The sequence below is a fragment of the Podarcis raffonei genome, chromosome 2 (assembly GCF_027172205.1).
Source record: "Podarcis raffonei isolate rPodRaf1 chromosome 2, rPodRaf1.pri, whole genome shotgun sequence".
Classification (NCBI taxonomy): domain Eukaryota; kingdom Metazoa; phylum Chordata; class Lepidosauria; order Squamata; family Lacertidae; genus Podarcis; species Podarcis raffonei.
In genome coordinates this window covers 86,586,186-86,600,936 of record NC_070603.1, presented here as the reverse complement: position 1 = coordinate 86,600,936, position 14,751 = coordinate 86,586,186, and the positions used below count along the sequence as shown (strand labels likewise).

At 43.7% G+C, this 14,751-nt stretch overlaps 1 protein-coding gene across 4 annotated transcripts in view; it reads right to left on the bottom strand.

The window, feature by feature from the left end:
• Nucleotides 1-14,751, bottom strand: part of PLXNA1 (plexin A1) — a 296,620-nt gene that overhangs the window by 42,097 nt on the left and 239,772 nt on the right. For all 4 annotated transcript variants that reach the window (XM_053378005.1, XM_053378003.1, XM_053378006.1 and 1 more), the window contains exons 20-22: nt 12,971-13,205; nt 9,497-9,639; nt 1,273-1,529 (exon numbers count right to left, since the gene is read on the bottom strand). In XM_053378005.1, the coding sequence (XP_053233980.1) occupies nt 1,273-1,529; nt 9,497-9,639; nt 12,971-13,205 (635 nt within the window). The remainder of the gene's footprint in view (nt 1-1,272; nt 1,530-9,496; nt 9,640-12,970; nt 13,206-14,751) is intronic.

Sequence of the window (14,751 nt, the reverse complement as noted above, 5' to 3'; positions counted from 1 at the left end):
AGCTCTCACAGAGTGAGACTGTTCTTAAGCTAAAACACAGAAATAGGACATCTACTGAGTTCTGAAACAAACAAATTCTCTCTACTATGCATCTAATTCCAAGGCAGGGGGCTGTTCCCCCCAATGGTTTGATTATCTGACTCACAAAATAAGGCTGTATAGAAGAAACATTTAAAGGCAAAGACCCACCTCTGGTTTCTAAGCTCTTACCACACACCCTCAAGCCCATCTCTGAAACCTTGATGGCTTCAATTTCTTATTATTTTTTTAAAGACAGAAGGGAGAGGGGGGAGATTCTTGGGTTATTGAATTTTCCACCCAATAACAATTTATTTCCTTGCAAGGTCTGAGCACAGAATCGTAAAATATGCATAGACCTGTTTACAGAGTAAGATCCAAACTACTTTAGCACTGACTTCCTTATCAAATTATTTGCAAGCTCCTTGGCACGGGCAAGGCACTTATGTTCCTCTGTCCACTGAACTCCTCTAAGCTGCTCTGCAGCAGAAAATAATGACTATTTCTTTGCCACATGACACAGGAGTAATATTATGAGTTCAAGAAATTTAAAATACTAGTAGTCTACAGTAGAGGTAGGCTTGTTGAATCTACTTTTGTTTCTCCCCCAGAACCTCAATATCTACCAGCTAGGGCCAGATGCAAAAGACGTACATAAGAATGAAAGACCAGGGTGCCTCTGAGCCATGGAATTTACTATTGGTAGCAGAATTGAACTGAGTTCAGTTTTCCCCCACATAAAAGTCCACTTCTGCTTAATTTTAATTCATTTCAGCAACCAAATTTAGGTGGGAAAATTCCTTTTGTTGCTGCTACTGTTAAAAAACCAGGAGTCAGAAATCCATGTTGATGTACCGCATCTCACTCAGAGATCTAGCAGGAGGTCTTCCTTCTGCCCACCCTGGTCTATAGAACTACATCTCATGATAGCCTGCGAGGGCTCATCATCCTACATCATCCTTTGCCAACCTGCTTCTCCTAGATGTTTTGGGTGACCACTCCCATCAGCCCCAGCAAACATGGCTAGGCCTGAGGGGAGTTGTCGTCGAAACATGTGGAAGGTACAAGGGTGGCAAAGGCCATCTTACATTATATTAGAATATAATATGTAAAGGGTGAAGTATGAAAAGGGGAAGTCTGTGAGTCATTCACATTTCCGCTCCCCTCCCCCAGGTCAATTTCTGTATAACACCAAAGCTTGCCTCAGCAAAAACTCGCAAAGACCCTTTAACATGTTCCGAGAGCAATGCTCACCTCCTCAAGAGCAGTTTTGGATGGTTCTTGCTCTCCAAGTTCTTTTCGATCAAGTCTGAGAGAAGCTGCTTGAGCACCCCAGTGGCATACTCCATCTCGCCCTGCAGCGCTGTCATGATTAAAGAGGCCACGTTGCCCCGATCCCTCATGGAGAAGCTGCGCTGTGCCTCCAAAGTGCGAATGAAGGTCAACAGGAAGTGCTTCTTGTTCAAGAGCTGTCCAAAGAGGGTCAAAGACTTCTCCACGTTTGCCTGGACCTGAGGGAGGGAAAACTTCATTAGATTCAGGTCCAGAGGCTTATCTTAAGAGTTCCTTTGATTCGGTATTTCAAAAGGCCACGAACAGGGACCTCAGGGTCATGAGTACTTAGCAAAACAGATAAAGCCTGCTGTCCCAACAGTCAGTGGACTTTAGCAGCAACCAGGAAAATTCACTTTAAAAGTGAGAACTGTCTTCTCTGTCCTCCCCCATTCTAATTATTGAGAATTGCCGTTTGGGGAGAGTTTCTTTCCAGCCATCACCATTTAGTGATGATTTAGAGGATAAAGCAATAATGTGCGAGTCCTTTCAAAAGTCTGTTGCATCCCGTATCCATCCTGTACAACTGCTTTGACCAATAATCTCCATTCTGGATGCTTCCGAGGCAATGGGGTTGTCTCCCACTCCACCTTGCCTTATAAAAGTAATTCTTTGGCTTCTGCACTCTGTGGATCTAATGTCAAACACATACATATCAACCAATTTTCGACTGACTTGCATCAAATACACACACACACACACACACACACACACACATATATATATATGAATGCTACTTTATTTTTCTCCCTTTTACAGTGCTTGCAAAGCCTACTATATAAGATACATAGAGAATATCTCCATGGGAGGATGAGTATATATAATACATACTCTTTTCCATCCTGTGCACACACAAGTCTCATTTTCTGGTTTTATTATAAGAAACAGAGAATTCAGTTGGGCATCCTTTTTTTTTTCCATAAGAAAAGTTGCCAAAATGCTGGGCTTGGCTGGAGAGTAACAGCCAAATTCTTCCTGGATAGATCTGAGTGTACCAAGCTGTCCTCACAGGAAATTCTGATCTTTTGCACTTTCTGCATATGGTCTTAAATGTTACCGTCTGTCCCTGAGATTAGTGATGCCATTTGAAGCATGCCTGGTTTTGTTTTGAGTGGCGTTTAAAAAAAAAAAATCAGGAAAAGGCATTTCCTCCTCTCCCACATATATTCTGCTCCTGCGGCTGCTGAGTTGTCCTCAGATTTTGCTGGTCAGAGCACCCCTACATCCCAAAGTGGATCTCAGTGCCTCCCTAGCCATAAAGCAGATAATTAATGACTAATCTGATCAGGGCATCTGGTCTACAGAGATTGCTTAGGTGCTTTAGTGCCCCATACTCAGGAAACAAGTAACTCTCTTTCTTCGTTAACAATAGTCTCTGTCTTGAATCTCCATCTACAGATCCCCCCCCCCCCCCACAAAAGAAGTCCAGGGCAAAACTAAAATGGACTCTTGTTTAAAGTCAGACTATTAGCTTTTCTGGGCAGAGACTTTTCTTTTGCTTATGTCACTTTGTAAAGCAGGAGTTTGGAACCTGTGGTCCTATATATGTTGTTGGGCTAGGCTCCCATCATTCTTGCTCACTGCCCATGTTGCCTAGGGCTGCTGGGAGCTAAAGTCCAATGGTACCTGCAGGTTGCCCAATCCTCCTCTAAGGTCTTGTGTACATGTGGTGCTATATAAGTAATGATAAAAGTAGAAGAATCTGCATTGATGAGGTTAGTTAACGCACGATCTGAGAGTATCACAGGAAGTATTCCTGCATTTGGGTAGTCTTGAATACTGCGCAGGGGGAGGGAAATGGGGAGAAGAAGAGCAAACAGAATGGTCAATGCTGCAGGATATGTTTTAAGATCTTCTTCTTTTTTTTAAGTATGCACATATTGGAATTATCGTCTCCAATCAATGGCTCTCACCAGCAGCTACTGAAGGTTGTCGTTGAAAACTAAATGCTCACAGTTTGAAACATGGGTTTTTTCTTTGCTTCCTAATGTCTAGAAAAAAAACACATGTCAACACAAACCCAGCAGGCAATAATTGGATAATCTGCAGGTCAATTCAGAAGGAGGAGGAATTTCAGACACACAAGCCAGCCATATTTCTAGAGACACCCCCAGCACCAGATTTTACAGAAGTGAAGATTCAGAAGCCAAATGTATATTTCTAAAATCCCCTCATCTTCTGAATGTCCAAACTACCTCCCATAGCCTACCTCCAAATGACACTCAGACATATGTAACTAAAGACCAACAGCTATGCCTGGTTATACTGTTTCTTCTCTCCACTTCACTCCATTCCAAGTTTTCCCAAAGTGACTTCCGTCTCACCCCTCCAGAGTTCTTTATGTTTAAGAACAAAGAGATGGGAGAGAGGAGTAGCTGTTGGGGGGGGGGGGAGAGGCACAAGTGTCTTTCAACCAGCACTGCCTTGGCTCTTCCTAGCCAGGATCTGAGTGTGCAGGGCTGCCTAATGCTCCATTCGTGGTAGATTTCACAGGTGGTTTTGTGCAAGGCCACTGCCCTGTATTTTCAGTGATCAAAATAAAGCAAAGCCCTTCACTCTCCCAGAAGCCATGAAGGGAGGATCAGATGGCAGGTTCCTCCTATCTGGGCTGTGTGCTCAGCTTCTAAAGTCAGCGACACTTGATAAGCTCGGAAATTGGTCCTGTCCTACATAAGCGATCTTATCAGAATTGCATGCTGCAAATAGAGCAGGGTGGTGGTGGCTGCAGCAGCAGCAGCAGCAGTAGTAGCAGGAGCACAAAACATCTGTCACATAAATGATCTCAGCAGGCTTGGCTTACCATCTACAACTCGGAAAGCAATGAAGCAAAGCCCTCTTGCAAACTGACACCCTCTCCACCCCACCCCCTTACTCCGTTGCTCTTCTCCTTTTTGTGCAATCTTTAGCAAAAGCAAATGACCAAAAAAGAATTAAGCATTTAATCAAGGTTTAAATTTGCACAAAAGCAGTGAAATAACAACCCCAAAGATAAGAAAAAGTGCTAATGACAGCCCTATGCTTGGCTCTGGATTTTTATTATTATTATTATTATTATTATTATTATTATTACATGATTGCACATGGAGTGGGGAAGGGAAATGGGGGGGGGACACACAGTGCCTACCCCTTCCTAGTCATTTGCAATACCTAGCACTAAACTCATTCTAATTAAGATCACAAACAAAAAGAAGATTACAAACACATCATATCAGTCTTTTTTCTAAAAAAGCCATGCCAGTTATATTTAATACAGGGTTTTCCCTCTTGTAATTTCATTTTACCAACCAAACATATGTGGTTTCTCTGAAATTAAAATTACAGCTGGGAAAGCCTTGTATGTCCTCCGTTTAATTAGTTCTTTGAACTTATATACCTGATTATGCACTGCAGTTTCAAAGTTCTGCCAGATCTAGACTATGGGGCAATGCTTCCATTTCCTTTTCCAAGAGGACTGTTCCACACTCTAAAGTCATCCCAATTTATCCAGATTTAATAATAAAAAATGTAAATAATGGGAATGTTACTCATCAGGATTACAGGGATTCATGCATGGAGTAAGCACACCAAACTCCAATAATGAGGAAAGATGGAAAGAACAAGGAACTTCTTAAAATGGGTGCACTGTTCTCCAGAGTCTCCTGTTTGCCACTGTTTGGAAGGTTTGTGGTTCATTTGTTTTGTTTTCACCTTATCCTTGTACCAGTAATTTAAAGTCCCTGTCTCCTGGCTGCTGTGTGCCCCCTCTCTCACTCTCTTCCCCCTCGATCATTAAGGAGGTAATGACAGGCAGAGTGTGATCACAACAAAGCAACTGCCAAGAGCTTGAAACACAGATGGGCCAAAAAACCTCCAGCACATTCCAGAGAGGATAGAAGCAGAACTCTCGGATTCAGATGCTTAGATTTCAGGCTACCCTTGCAGACGGAATCTGAAAATCCACAAAGGATACACTTTCTGGTACAAGTTAAGATGGGGAAACAGACTTTTCCAAGGTAATCACTTGCTACTGACCAGCATTAATACATAGCAAAAACATCTGCCCATCACTCTGTGCTATTCTCCCCCTCCACATTGCCAGCATGCACACACATCCAGAATCCACACGCCATGAAATTAACTGTGACTTACTTTTGTCACTTTTGCTTTCTCAAACTCATAAGGGGCTTTACACACAATCATTTTTACACAGATCGTGTACGCCTTGAACCTAACGGCGTCGCTTTTCAATTCACACAGTCCAACTAGGCATAACGGCAGGACTCTAAATTTGTGCCTCCCAAATCTGTCACCCAGGTAACTCACATTCTGTCCTCAAAAAAAATTAGGCAACTTAATAAAAGTCATGAACATCCCCCCCCCCAAAAGCCAATATTTGCCGCAACATGCTTTAGTCTAAAAACAACAGCTGAGTTGGGGCAGGGTTTTTTGAAATGGTAAGTGATGATATATTAGCAGGTGATGCTTGGATAGATGAAAGTCAACTGGGATACATGAGCAGGAAAGCCGAACTGGAAACTAGGGGCAGTGGTGATAGCAGACTACAATCACTAGGACTCATTCACAGTTACTGGTTTTTACATTTCAAGTGGAATCCCTTTAATTACAAGGGCAGAAACTTTTTTTTTCCAAAGCAAAAATGAAGGGTATTATGAATTGACTTCATATATTTGATGTACATTCCACCAGAAATTATGAGTGGAGGACAGATTAAAGTGTAGCAAAACAGAAGGTTTCCCCCACCATGCCTAAGAGCATTTTAAAGAGCGTGGTGGTTTTTTAAACGCCACAGATTAACATTGGTTAGTGAGAAGGCTCCTATAGACACAGGATGAATTAATGCAAGTCCACCTTGACTAACTGAACAAAATCATAGATAAAGCCTATTCAACTCCATTAATCTCTACTGAATGAGCAAGACAAAGGCCACAAACACCAGAAGCAACAGAGCAATGGAAATGTGTCCCAAAAGGTTTAATGAGAACTTTAATCTATAAGAACTGAATGAAGAGGCAATCCATATTTATTTCAGATATGTTGATTTTGTAAATGGTCTGCTATTTTCAATGTGAAATCCTCACAATGGAGGCCTTTCCTCTTTACCCAAAGCAACACCTTCCCTGTGCTAGAGAGCTAAAAGCATCCAACAGCTTCTTAAACTGGAGGACCGCTGCAAGAAGACCTGATGGCAGGCCCACAACTGGGGTAAGACTAGATCACAGAAGCACCGGACTGTGCTTAGCTACAGTGAGCAACCTGTGCACTTGCACTGACAAGCGCTTGATTCTCTGTAATTAATAACTGCATCGTGTTCTGGAGCTGATTACTTCTCCCAAATATGTTACGAATCCTGCGTCAACATTAATTACTCTGTGAGGTCAGCAGTGAGGGGAAGTTAAGGCCACCCCTCACTTCTCCAATCAAAAACATCCGTGTTATACAGGAAAACGTAAAGCCAATTTTTGCACAATTGCTTGTACTAAATTAAGCGGACAGTGTAAGGGCTGGCGAAGGGAGGGGGAGTCGGTATGGGGGGAAGGAAAGGGAGAGGCCACACTGGGGGAAATGGAGCCAGGGAATCTGATGATGTCAGACAAGTCTCTTGGAAATGTGCGGCTGGTCATGCATCAAACAAGCCCAATTGAATAAACCAAGTGCTGCAGAAAATGACAGTAGCAGTGATATTAATATAAATATTGATATTAATGTCAGTGAGCATGGTAGCCATGCAGCAGTGACCCAAAAATCATTCTGACCAGCATGTGGAAATGTATGCCTTGCCAGCATGTTGGCCCTTTTATTAAGGACTTGAGAGATCAGATCAAAAGCCTATCTACTCCAGCATCCTGATTCTCCCCCAGTGCCCAGCCAGATGCCTGTGGGAGGCCCACAAGCAGCATATAATGGCAATAGTCCTCTCCCACTATTATTCGGCAGCAACTGGCATTCAGAGGAATACTGCTTCTGATCTTGGAGGCAGCATAGAGCAAGCACAACCAGCAGCCATCAACTGCCTTACCTCCCTGCCCCACAAATCTGCCTAGTACCCCCTTAATGCGATCTAAGTCGGTGGCCATCAAATCTTCTGATAGATAAAGTATTTATTCACATCACATATGCTATCTTGAATCTCCCACTACCCAGCTGCTCAATATGGCCACAGGTTTCAGCATTATGAGATACTAGACCTTCACTGACCTTCAACGTTACAGAGATGGCAGCACCATTGTACATTTTCCTTCTACAGAGATAACACCTCAGAACTACAGCCATCTATCTCAGTTACTGTGGTAGCCCCTCTGGTCCACGTGTGTGTGCTTAAATCACATCAAAGGGGAAGTACACAGCCACATGCAATCAATCAATATGTGAAGATCCAACCAAGTGTGCAGAGCATTGAAGATAAACACAAACTGTGCCTCTCAGAAAAAGTTCTCCATAGAGTGAGAGAGTATTTGGTTAGAGATGTACCACACAAACACACCACACACACACACACACACACACACACACACACACATTTTGTCTGCAAAGAAAGGATGGACCTGTCAGTGAGGGCCTCAAGACAGAGCAACACAAACACCAGAGGCAACTGACCGGGTCATTGGCTTTCAAGAAGCTGAAGTTACTTCTGAGATATTTTGCACACACACACAAAATTACCCACATGCAAAGCACAGGCTCATTCTGAGACCGCATAAGTAATAAAGACCAGCACAGTGAGCTTGCAAAGGAGATACGAAGCAGCAGTGCAGTTCATGTCACAGAAGCAGAAGCACTGAAATGAAAATGGCACAAAGCAGCAACGCCCCGCTGTGCAGTACAGAACAGCCCAGTGCTGGACAGATATTTCCAAACAATTTTCCCAGTCTATTTTTCAGCGTGCCAAACGACAGCAATGCCATCAATTCAATCAAGAGACTTTCCCACACCCTGATAGATTTTGCTGTCAGGAAAATGTATCTGCTCTTATTTGCTTTTATTCGGTTTCATTCTGCTCCTACTCATTGAAAAATCCTATCTACTCAGATCTGCCTCTAGCAACAACTTTGCTGCCTATCTTCAATGCTTAGCCATATTACATACGGCTCACTCTGCTCTTGCCCCATTTAACCTATCCCTAACAACCTAAAGAACAACAGCAACACCGTCTCTCTCTTACTTGCTGTCAAGCAACATTTTTCTGCAACTGCAATGCTCAGGCACAGGCACACTACTTCAGTTATTCTCAGGGCAACTAAAGGAAAAATGAGCAGAACTGATGTCTCCTTGCTCTGGAATTTAGAGAGAGAGGACCAGCAGCAATAGTAGGAATGAAGCAGTGTAGCTGTTTCAGTTATGGTTGCTGGAGATGAATGGTCTAATCTTGCTGCAGCCATTCGCTTGCTAGGTGGCCTTGGTCAGGCTTAATTCCCGTTTTGTAAAACTGGGATGACAGTGACTTACCTTGTAAGGTTGCTGTGAGAATGAATGAAATGAGAATTTCAAACTTGTTCTTTTGTTTAGCATGCTATAAGAGATGGCAACAACTGGAGAAAGCTCAATAGAATTTAATTTTTATTTTTGGATCTCCCAGTCAGTCTGACTCCCTAATGTGCATCGCACCCATGAAACAATGTTTTCCCATTATTCTCTTTAAACCTAGCTCCTAGGTTTAAATCCCCCCCACTCTGAAAAATGGGTCCTATGAGCCAGCATTTGGGGAACGATCTCAGATAAGTCTCCCTCACATTTTTAGTGGTTGTTCACTTTTTAGTCAAATAAAAATACACCATGAACAGTTAACAACAGCACAGTTATCCTGCCGAAAAACTCTCCAAGACACACTTGAGGTCAAAACAAACAGCCCCCTAAGCTTATATAAGCAGCAGAATCTTCAATGTGCCCTCTCTAAAGAGAATCAAATCCTGTGGGTGGTGGGAAGTGATGAAGCTGTCTTGCTTTAAGGTCATCAGTCTAGCCTGAGCCACCAATAAACCCAGACCTCAGACACGTCAGTTCCTTGTGAAACAGGAGAGAAGACTGAGAGAAGACTGCAGCAGCAAGAATCCCTCCTCCCCACAGGCATAAACTCACAGAGCTCAGGAAGGCAAATGTAAGCCAAGCTGAAATGTTATCCAAGCAGACACACATACACACATTACCACACCTCCATTTCCTTCAGCACAGGGTGGTCTTCTATTCCCGGGAAGAGGACCCTCATGGCATAGGTGCGATAATCCAAGAAGGGGATGCCGGCTCCGTCCAAGTCATTGGTCAGCTCATGGATGTCTGTCTGCAGCTCGGCAAAAGCTGGGAAGGAAAGATCAGATTAAACAAGAAGCCTATATGCATCAGCTCCCAACTGGCCAGGGAATAGCCTGCAGGCCTAATCTTGGCCAATATAGTCTAGTCACAAAAGGCCATGGCTAGTTAAAACAATATCCCCAACTTTATTTAAGGAAAAGAAAATTAAGCAAACATTACATCAGAAGCTTCTTGCCCCCCACTAAAGAGACAGAAGAAAAAACGCAGCACAAAGATACAATGGCTTCCTCCAAAGTTATGAAGCGACAGCAGAGAAGAGAACCAAGACCCAATTTACAGAAAAGAAACCAGAAGGGATCTCTCTTGTGCCCTCTAGTCCAGTTCCATGATACTGAAGCATAGGTGGCAGGCAGGTAAAAGGCCTGGAGGCTGGTGTTTTGGCATAAGACTACCTTTGTGGCTGCACACATAAAAAGAGATGGAGAATGACAAAATGCCGGCAGAATTTTTTATTTTTTTAAAGGAAGCCTTGGGCTAGAGGAAACAGTTCTATGTCACAGGAATGTCCTCACTGTGTTCTGATTTCACATCTCACAAGTCCTATAGCAGTTGGCTTTGCTGGGAGGAGCACGCCAGAGGAGAAATGGCATCCTGCACCTTTAATGGCACCTACAAGAGGAAGCAGGTTGTTTGTGCATAGGTTCCAGTGCTGTACAAGTGAGAGTTTATAGGGGGGGATGTGGGAGGGGGGAGAGAGAAATCAAATTAATGGCACTTTAAAAAGGAAGCTAGAAGCGGCAGAGGGCTGTAGGCTGATCAGTTTGATGAGAAAAAACAAACTGTCAGCTTGAAAGGCACACTATCTTATCTGTAACTAGTGGGACTAGAAAAGAGAAAAGGCAGAGAAGATATTGCAGCTTTTAATTAAAAGCAGATCTTTTTATCTGCCAGCTGTGGAAGACAAGGCGAAATCTCCTCCACATGCTCCCCCCTCCCTCTACAATCCTCTCTGTCACTATTTCTATCTACAGGGCTATTCCCCCCCCCCCTTTCCTCTTTTTTTATTATCTCATTTTAGGTGCCTGCTTCTGTCGCAGCCTCTGGGCCAACTTGGAGTTGGCAGGGTCACAGCCCCAGGCACTGGCTTGTGGCGATAATGGGCAATTAGGTTTTATCAGCAGGATCAGAAGCAGCATTCTGTCCAATTTCTCAGCATCTGTCTGTCACGTAATGAGAGACCCACAGCCTTTTGCAGGCAGGCTTCTTTCTGCCTTTAAAACTTTTCCTCTTGAAACCTCGCTAACTTCCTTCAAACTGCGCCAAATAAAAATCTACCACCTCCAATAAAACTGCTTCACTTGACCCCTCTGTCTCTCCCCAAAAGGACAACCCATGAATAAGGAACCAGTTTTGCAGAAGCGCCAGAGATGGAGGCACAGCCTTAGCGTCAGAGTGAGCCATGGAAATGCTAAGCGGAGCATAAAACCTATTGTGCTTCAGTCAAAACCACAACCAACTTGCTCAGATAGGGTTCCTTCCCATACTCAAATATACTGTTTAGATGGGGGAGCGGCAAAAAGGTTGGCCAGTACTGGCCAAATCTGACCTTCACTCCAAAGGACAGTGGCATCCAAGCACACTAACCTGCGATATTACAACGACAACCCAGAGGAGGGCATTAATGATGGTGAAATCAATAGTGGTCAGATTCTAGTTCTATTATTGTTATTACCTACATTCTGTCCTGCTGTTCCTCCAAGGAGTTTGGGGTGATGAACAAAGTTTCCCCCACACCCCTTTTACAATCTTGTAAGTTCACCAGAGAGGTAATAACTGACCCAAGGTCACTCGGTGAGTTATATGGCTAAGCAAGTTCTCTGAACGTGTGCCTTCCTGATCCTAATTTAGCACATCCATACACCACACTGGCTAAAGAAATCTATGTGCCAGGTTTTCGTATTTTGGGCAGGCAAGGCAGCATGAACAAAGCACTGGTAAGTGGGCAATTTTCTCCAACATCTTGCAAACATAGCAAGGATTTTTGTGATTGTTGGTTAATGATACCACTTCGTAGGTAATTAGGATACTTTATGAGCAGGGCAGGTCCCGTCTCATTAAAGCTTAGAGATGAAACTAATTGCTTAGTACGCATTCTCAGGCAAGGTTCAACCAAGTGGGAGGCTGCTGGCAGGAAGGGAACTTCTACAACAGTGCTCCACATGAGGGTGAAGTCAACCCAAGTTGCAATCATATGGATCTGCCCAATTGTATGTTGGTTGTTATTTCACAGTTAATTCCTCCAAAAAGCTTAGAGAGGCTTATGTGGTTCCCTGGTGGCCTCCTATCCAGGCATCTGACAGAGCCAAACCTCTGCAGCTTCAAGCAAGAGAAAATGGACCATGTGCCTTCAAAGCCATTTTCTGAAAGTCTCCAACAGAGGCTTACTATTGTACAGAATGTTCAACATGGAGGTTTCAATCTATGCATTGCTTCATTGCCAGTGCCAGCTGGGACTATATGGTGCTGGCAAGGAGATGCTCCATCCAACTGGATTGTTCCACATAGTAACAGCTTGCAAATATAACATTGCCATAAGGGAGTGAGTTTTGGTGAGCCTCCCAATCACCTAGATTACAGAAACGAATTGGATGGGATCCCACTAGCGGAGGAATATAATGGGAGAGTCAAACTACCTGTGAAACCAGTGGGTCTCTTTCTTCAATCTCAGATGTGCCAATCATACATTATGTGGCATGATAGGGTTGTGTTGTTTTGTGTTGTTTCAGAGCAAAAGGAGTACACCAATGAGGGGTACTGACACCCACTTCCACTTCTCTCCCACAGTCTGCCTCCCACCCAGCTGCTTTTCTCCTTTGCCAAGTTCAGATACTGGAAGTGACCTCAGCTGGAAGAAAAACCCATGTGGGGAGAGACTAGGGGGAAGGAAGTAGAGGGTACAGGGAAGGTTCATCTCCACCTGTTTTCCTAATTGCCCGAAATGGTGGCAAAGCTTGTTGCATTTCATGGTAAGATCCCCTCCCCCCTTCTTTTTCCTTAAACCAGTGTTTCTCCATCTGTTGTTGGACTACAACTCCCATCATCCCTAGCTAGCCAGACTAGTGATCAGGAATTGTGGGAGCTGTAGTCCAACTTGGAGACCCAATTTTGAGAAACACTGCTTTAAACAATGGCATTGCTGTTATCGTTGTTTAAAAATTGTATATGGAGTAAATGAAGGACTTTAGAAACTGGTGCGGCCCCAAAAATCAGGAAAAAACTCTCTCTCAAGGGGTGGGATTAAATAGGAAGTAACAGACTGATAAGTAGCAGAGCCGTGAAAAAGAAAAGGAAAAAACCCCGGGCCCATCATTCACACCTTCCTTGCACTCCAAGGCCACGCGGGATTCCAAGTTGTCCATCTGCAGCTGTAGACGTTTGAGGGTGCGGTCAGCATCTCGGGATTTCCGCTTGTATGCAATGAGGACGATGATGATGATGAGTAAGAGAAGACCCCCACCCCCACCAATTCCAATAATGGCTGGCAGGGTCAACAAGTTGTCTGAATAGATCTGCAGCATCCCTGGGGAGAATTCAAAGCCCCCAGCCTTGATCTGAGAGAGAGAGAGAGAGAGAGAGAGAGAGAGAGAGAGAGAGAGAGAGAGAGAGAAGATATATATATTAGCTCACACCTTCCTGCCAAAAAGGACTTTTATATTCCCATCCACTTGCTAGAGATGGGGAATTGCTTTCCAACATCAATTATAATGAAATAAGGGACTTGGGTAGTTTCTGAAATTGGGCATTTTGGGATTCCTCCTTTTTGGGAGTGTGATGAAGGTGAAAGAACTGAGCAGTGGGTTATTGTCATAGTAATTATTAAGGGAATGGCAAAGATCCCAAGGCACTCTTGGCTGTTGGGCATAACAGGATGAAAAATGTCAGGGGAGGACATTCTTATTTTCTGAATTGTCTGTCCTTCTTATTTTCTGAATTTATATCCTTTCCATCCTCCCAGAGGTGCCCATGCACCACGCCGAGAAAAGCTGCCAAGGAAGCAGTTCCCTCAAGCTGCAAGACCCAATTCCTACACAGGGGCTCAGAGGGCACATGGTCTGTGCAAGCTCTCAACAGTGTTACAGCAAATGGCAATTCAAACTGCTTTTCAATAAATTAATTTTAAAACATGCACCATTCAGAACCAAGGCAAACAGTATGCCTCTCATATTCAGGTATCAGAACGCAAGTATAAAATGTCAAATGAGAAGAGATTCTTAGACGTGGTTCTCTGCCAGCATATACAGAGAATCCAGCATAGATGAGGCCTTCCAGGAACGGGCAGGAAGGGGAATGTTTTGCCCATTGCCTGCTACCCCTGAAAACGGTTTAATAGCAAGCTACTTGGCGCTGAGAATGTTACCAAGGCGTTAAGTATTTCAAGCTGGTGCCCACTGCTACCACCTTGTAATCATGAGGTAAGCGAATAGCTGCCAACTTCAGAGCTGCAGAAATTTTAATATTAATAAGAAAGAGACAATTGCCACATTGGGTAGTTCACTGATTGTTGAACAAGCGGGGGGGGGGCTCTCTGCCAGTCATAGTAATGGTTACTCCTGCCTAGCTACCCACATCCCAAGCATCTTCTAGGTAGCACTGACTGCAGCCATCAGAGGGAAGCAAATGCCTAAGTGGAGAAGGACAATGGCCAAGCAGTGCAGGGTTAAGTCTCACATTGCCTGTTCAAAGCATTGCAAAGGGATTTGATGGGATGCAGGAACAGGCTGGTATGTTGCTGAGCAGGCAGCAAGTTTGATGTCTCATTCACAAAGCGTTGTAATAACAGATGGGATGCAAAGTGCATTCCCTGATGGATGAGGTGCCTGGAGTAAGAAACATTTTGGGTCCCTTTCAAACACCCAAGGCCACACTGAGCCCCCGAGTGAGTCAGAACTGCTGTGCCGCAGTCTAATGTGCAACTAATCCTGCTTAACCCATTCATGAGTCCGTTTTGTCCTGCTTCTGCTTTAATCTGTTTTTTAAAAAAATGAAAATTCAAATGTGCATTTTATATCGAAGTACATTTTTAAACATATATTCTATCTCAATGTATGCATTTATAGATGCATTTTACCCCAACATACATATTTTTAACTGCACTTC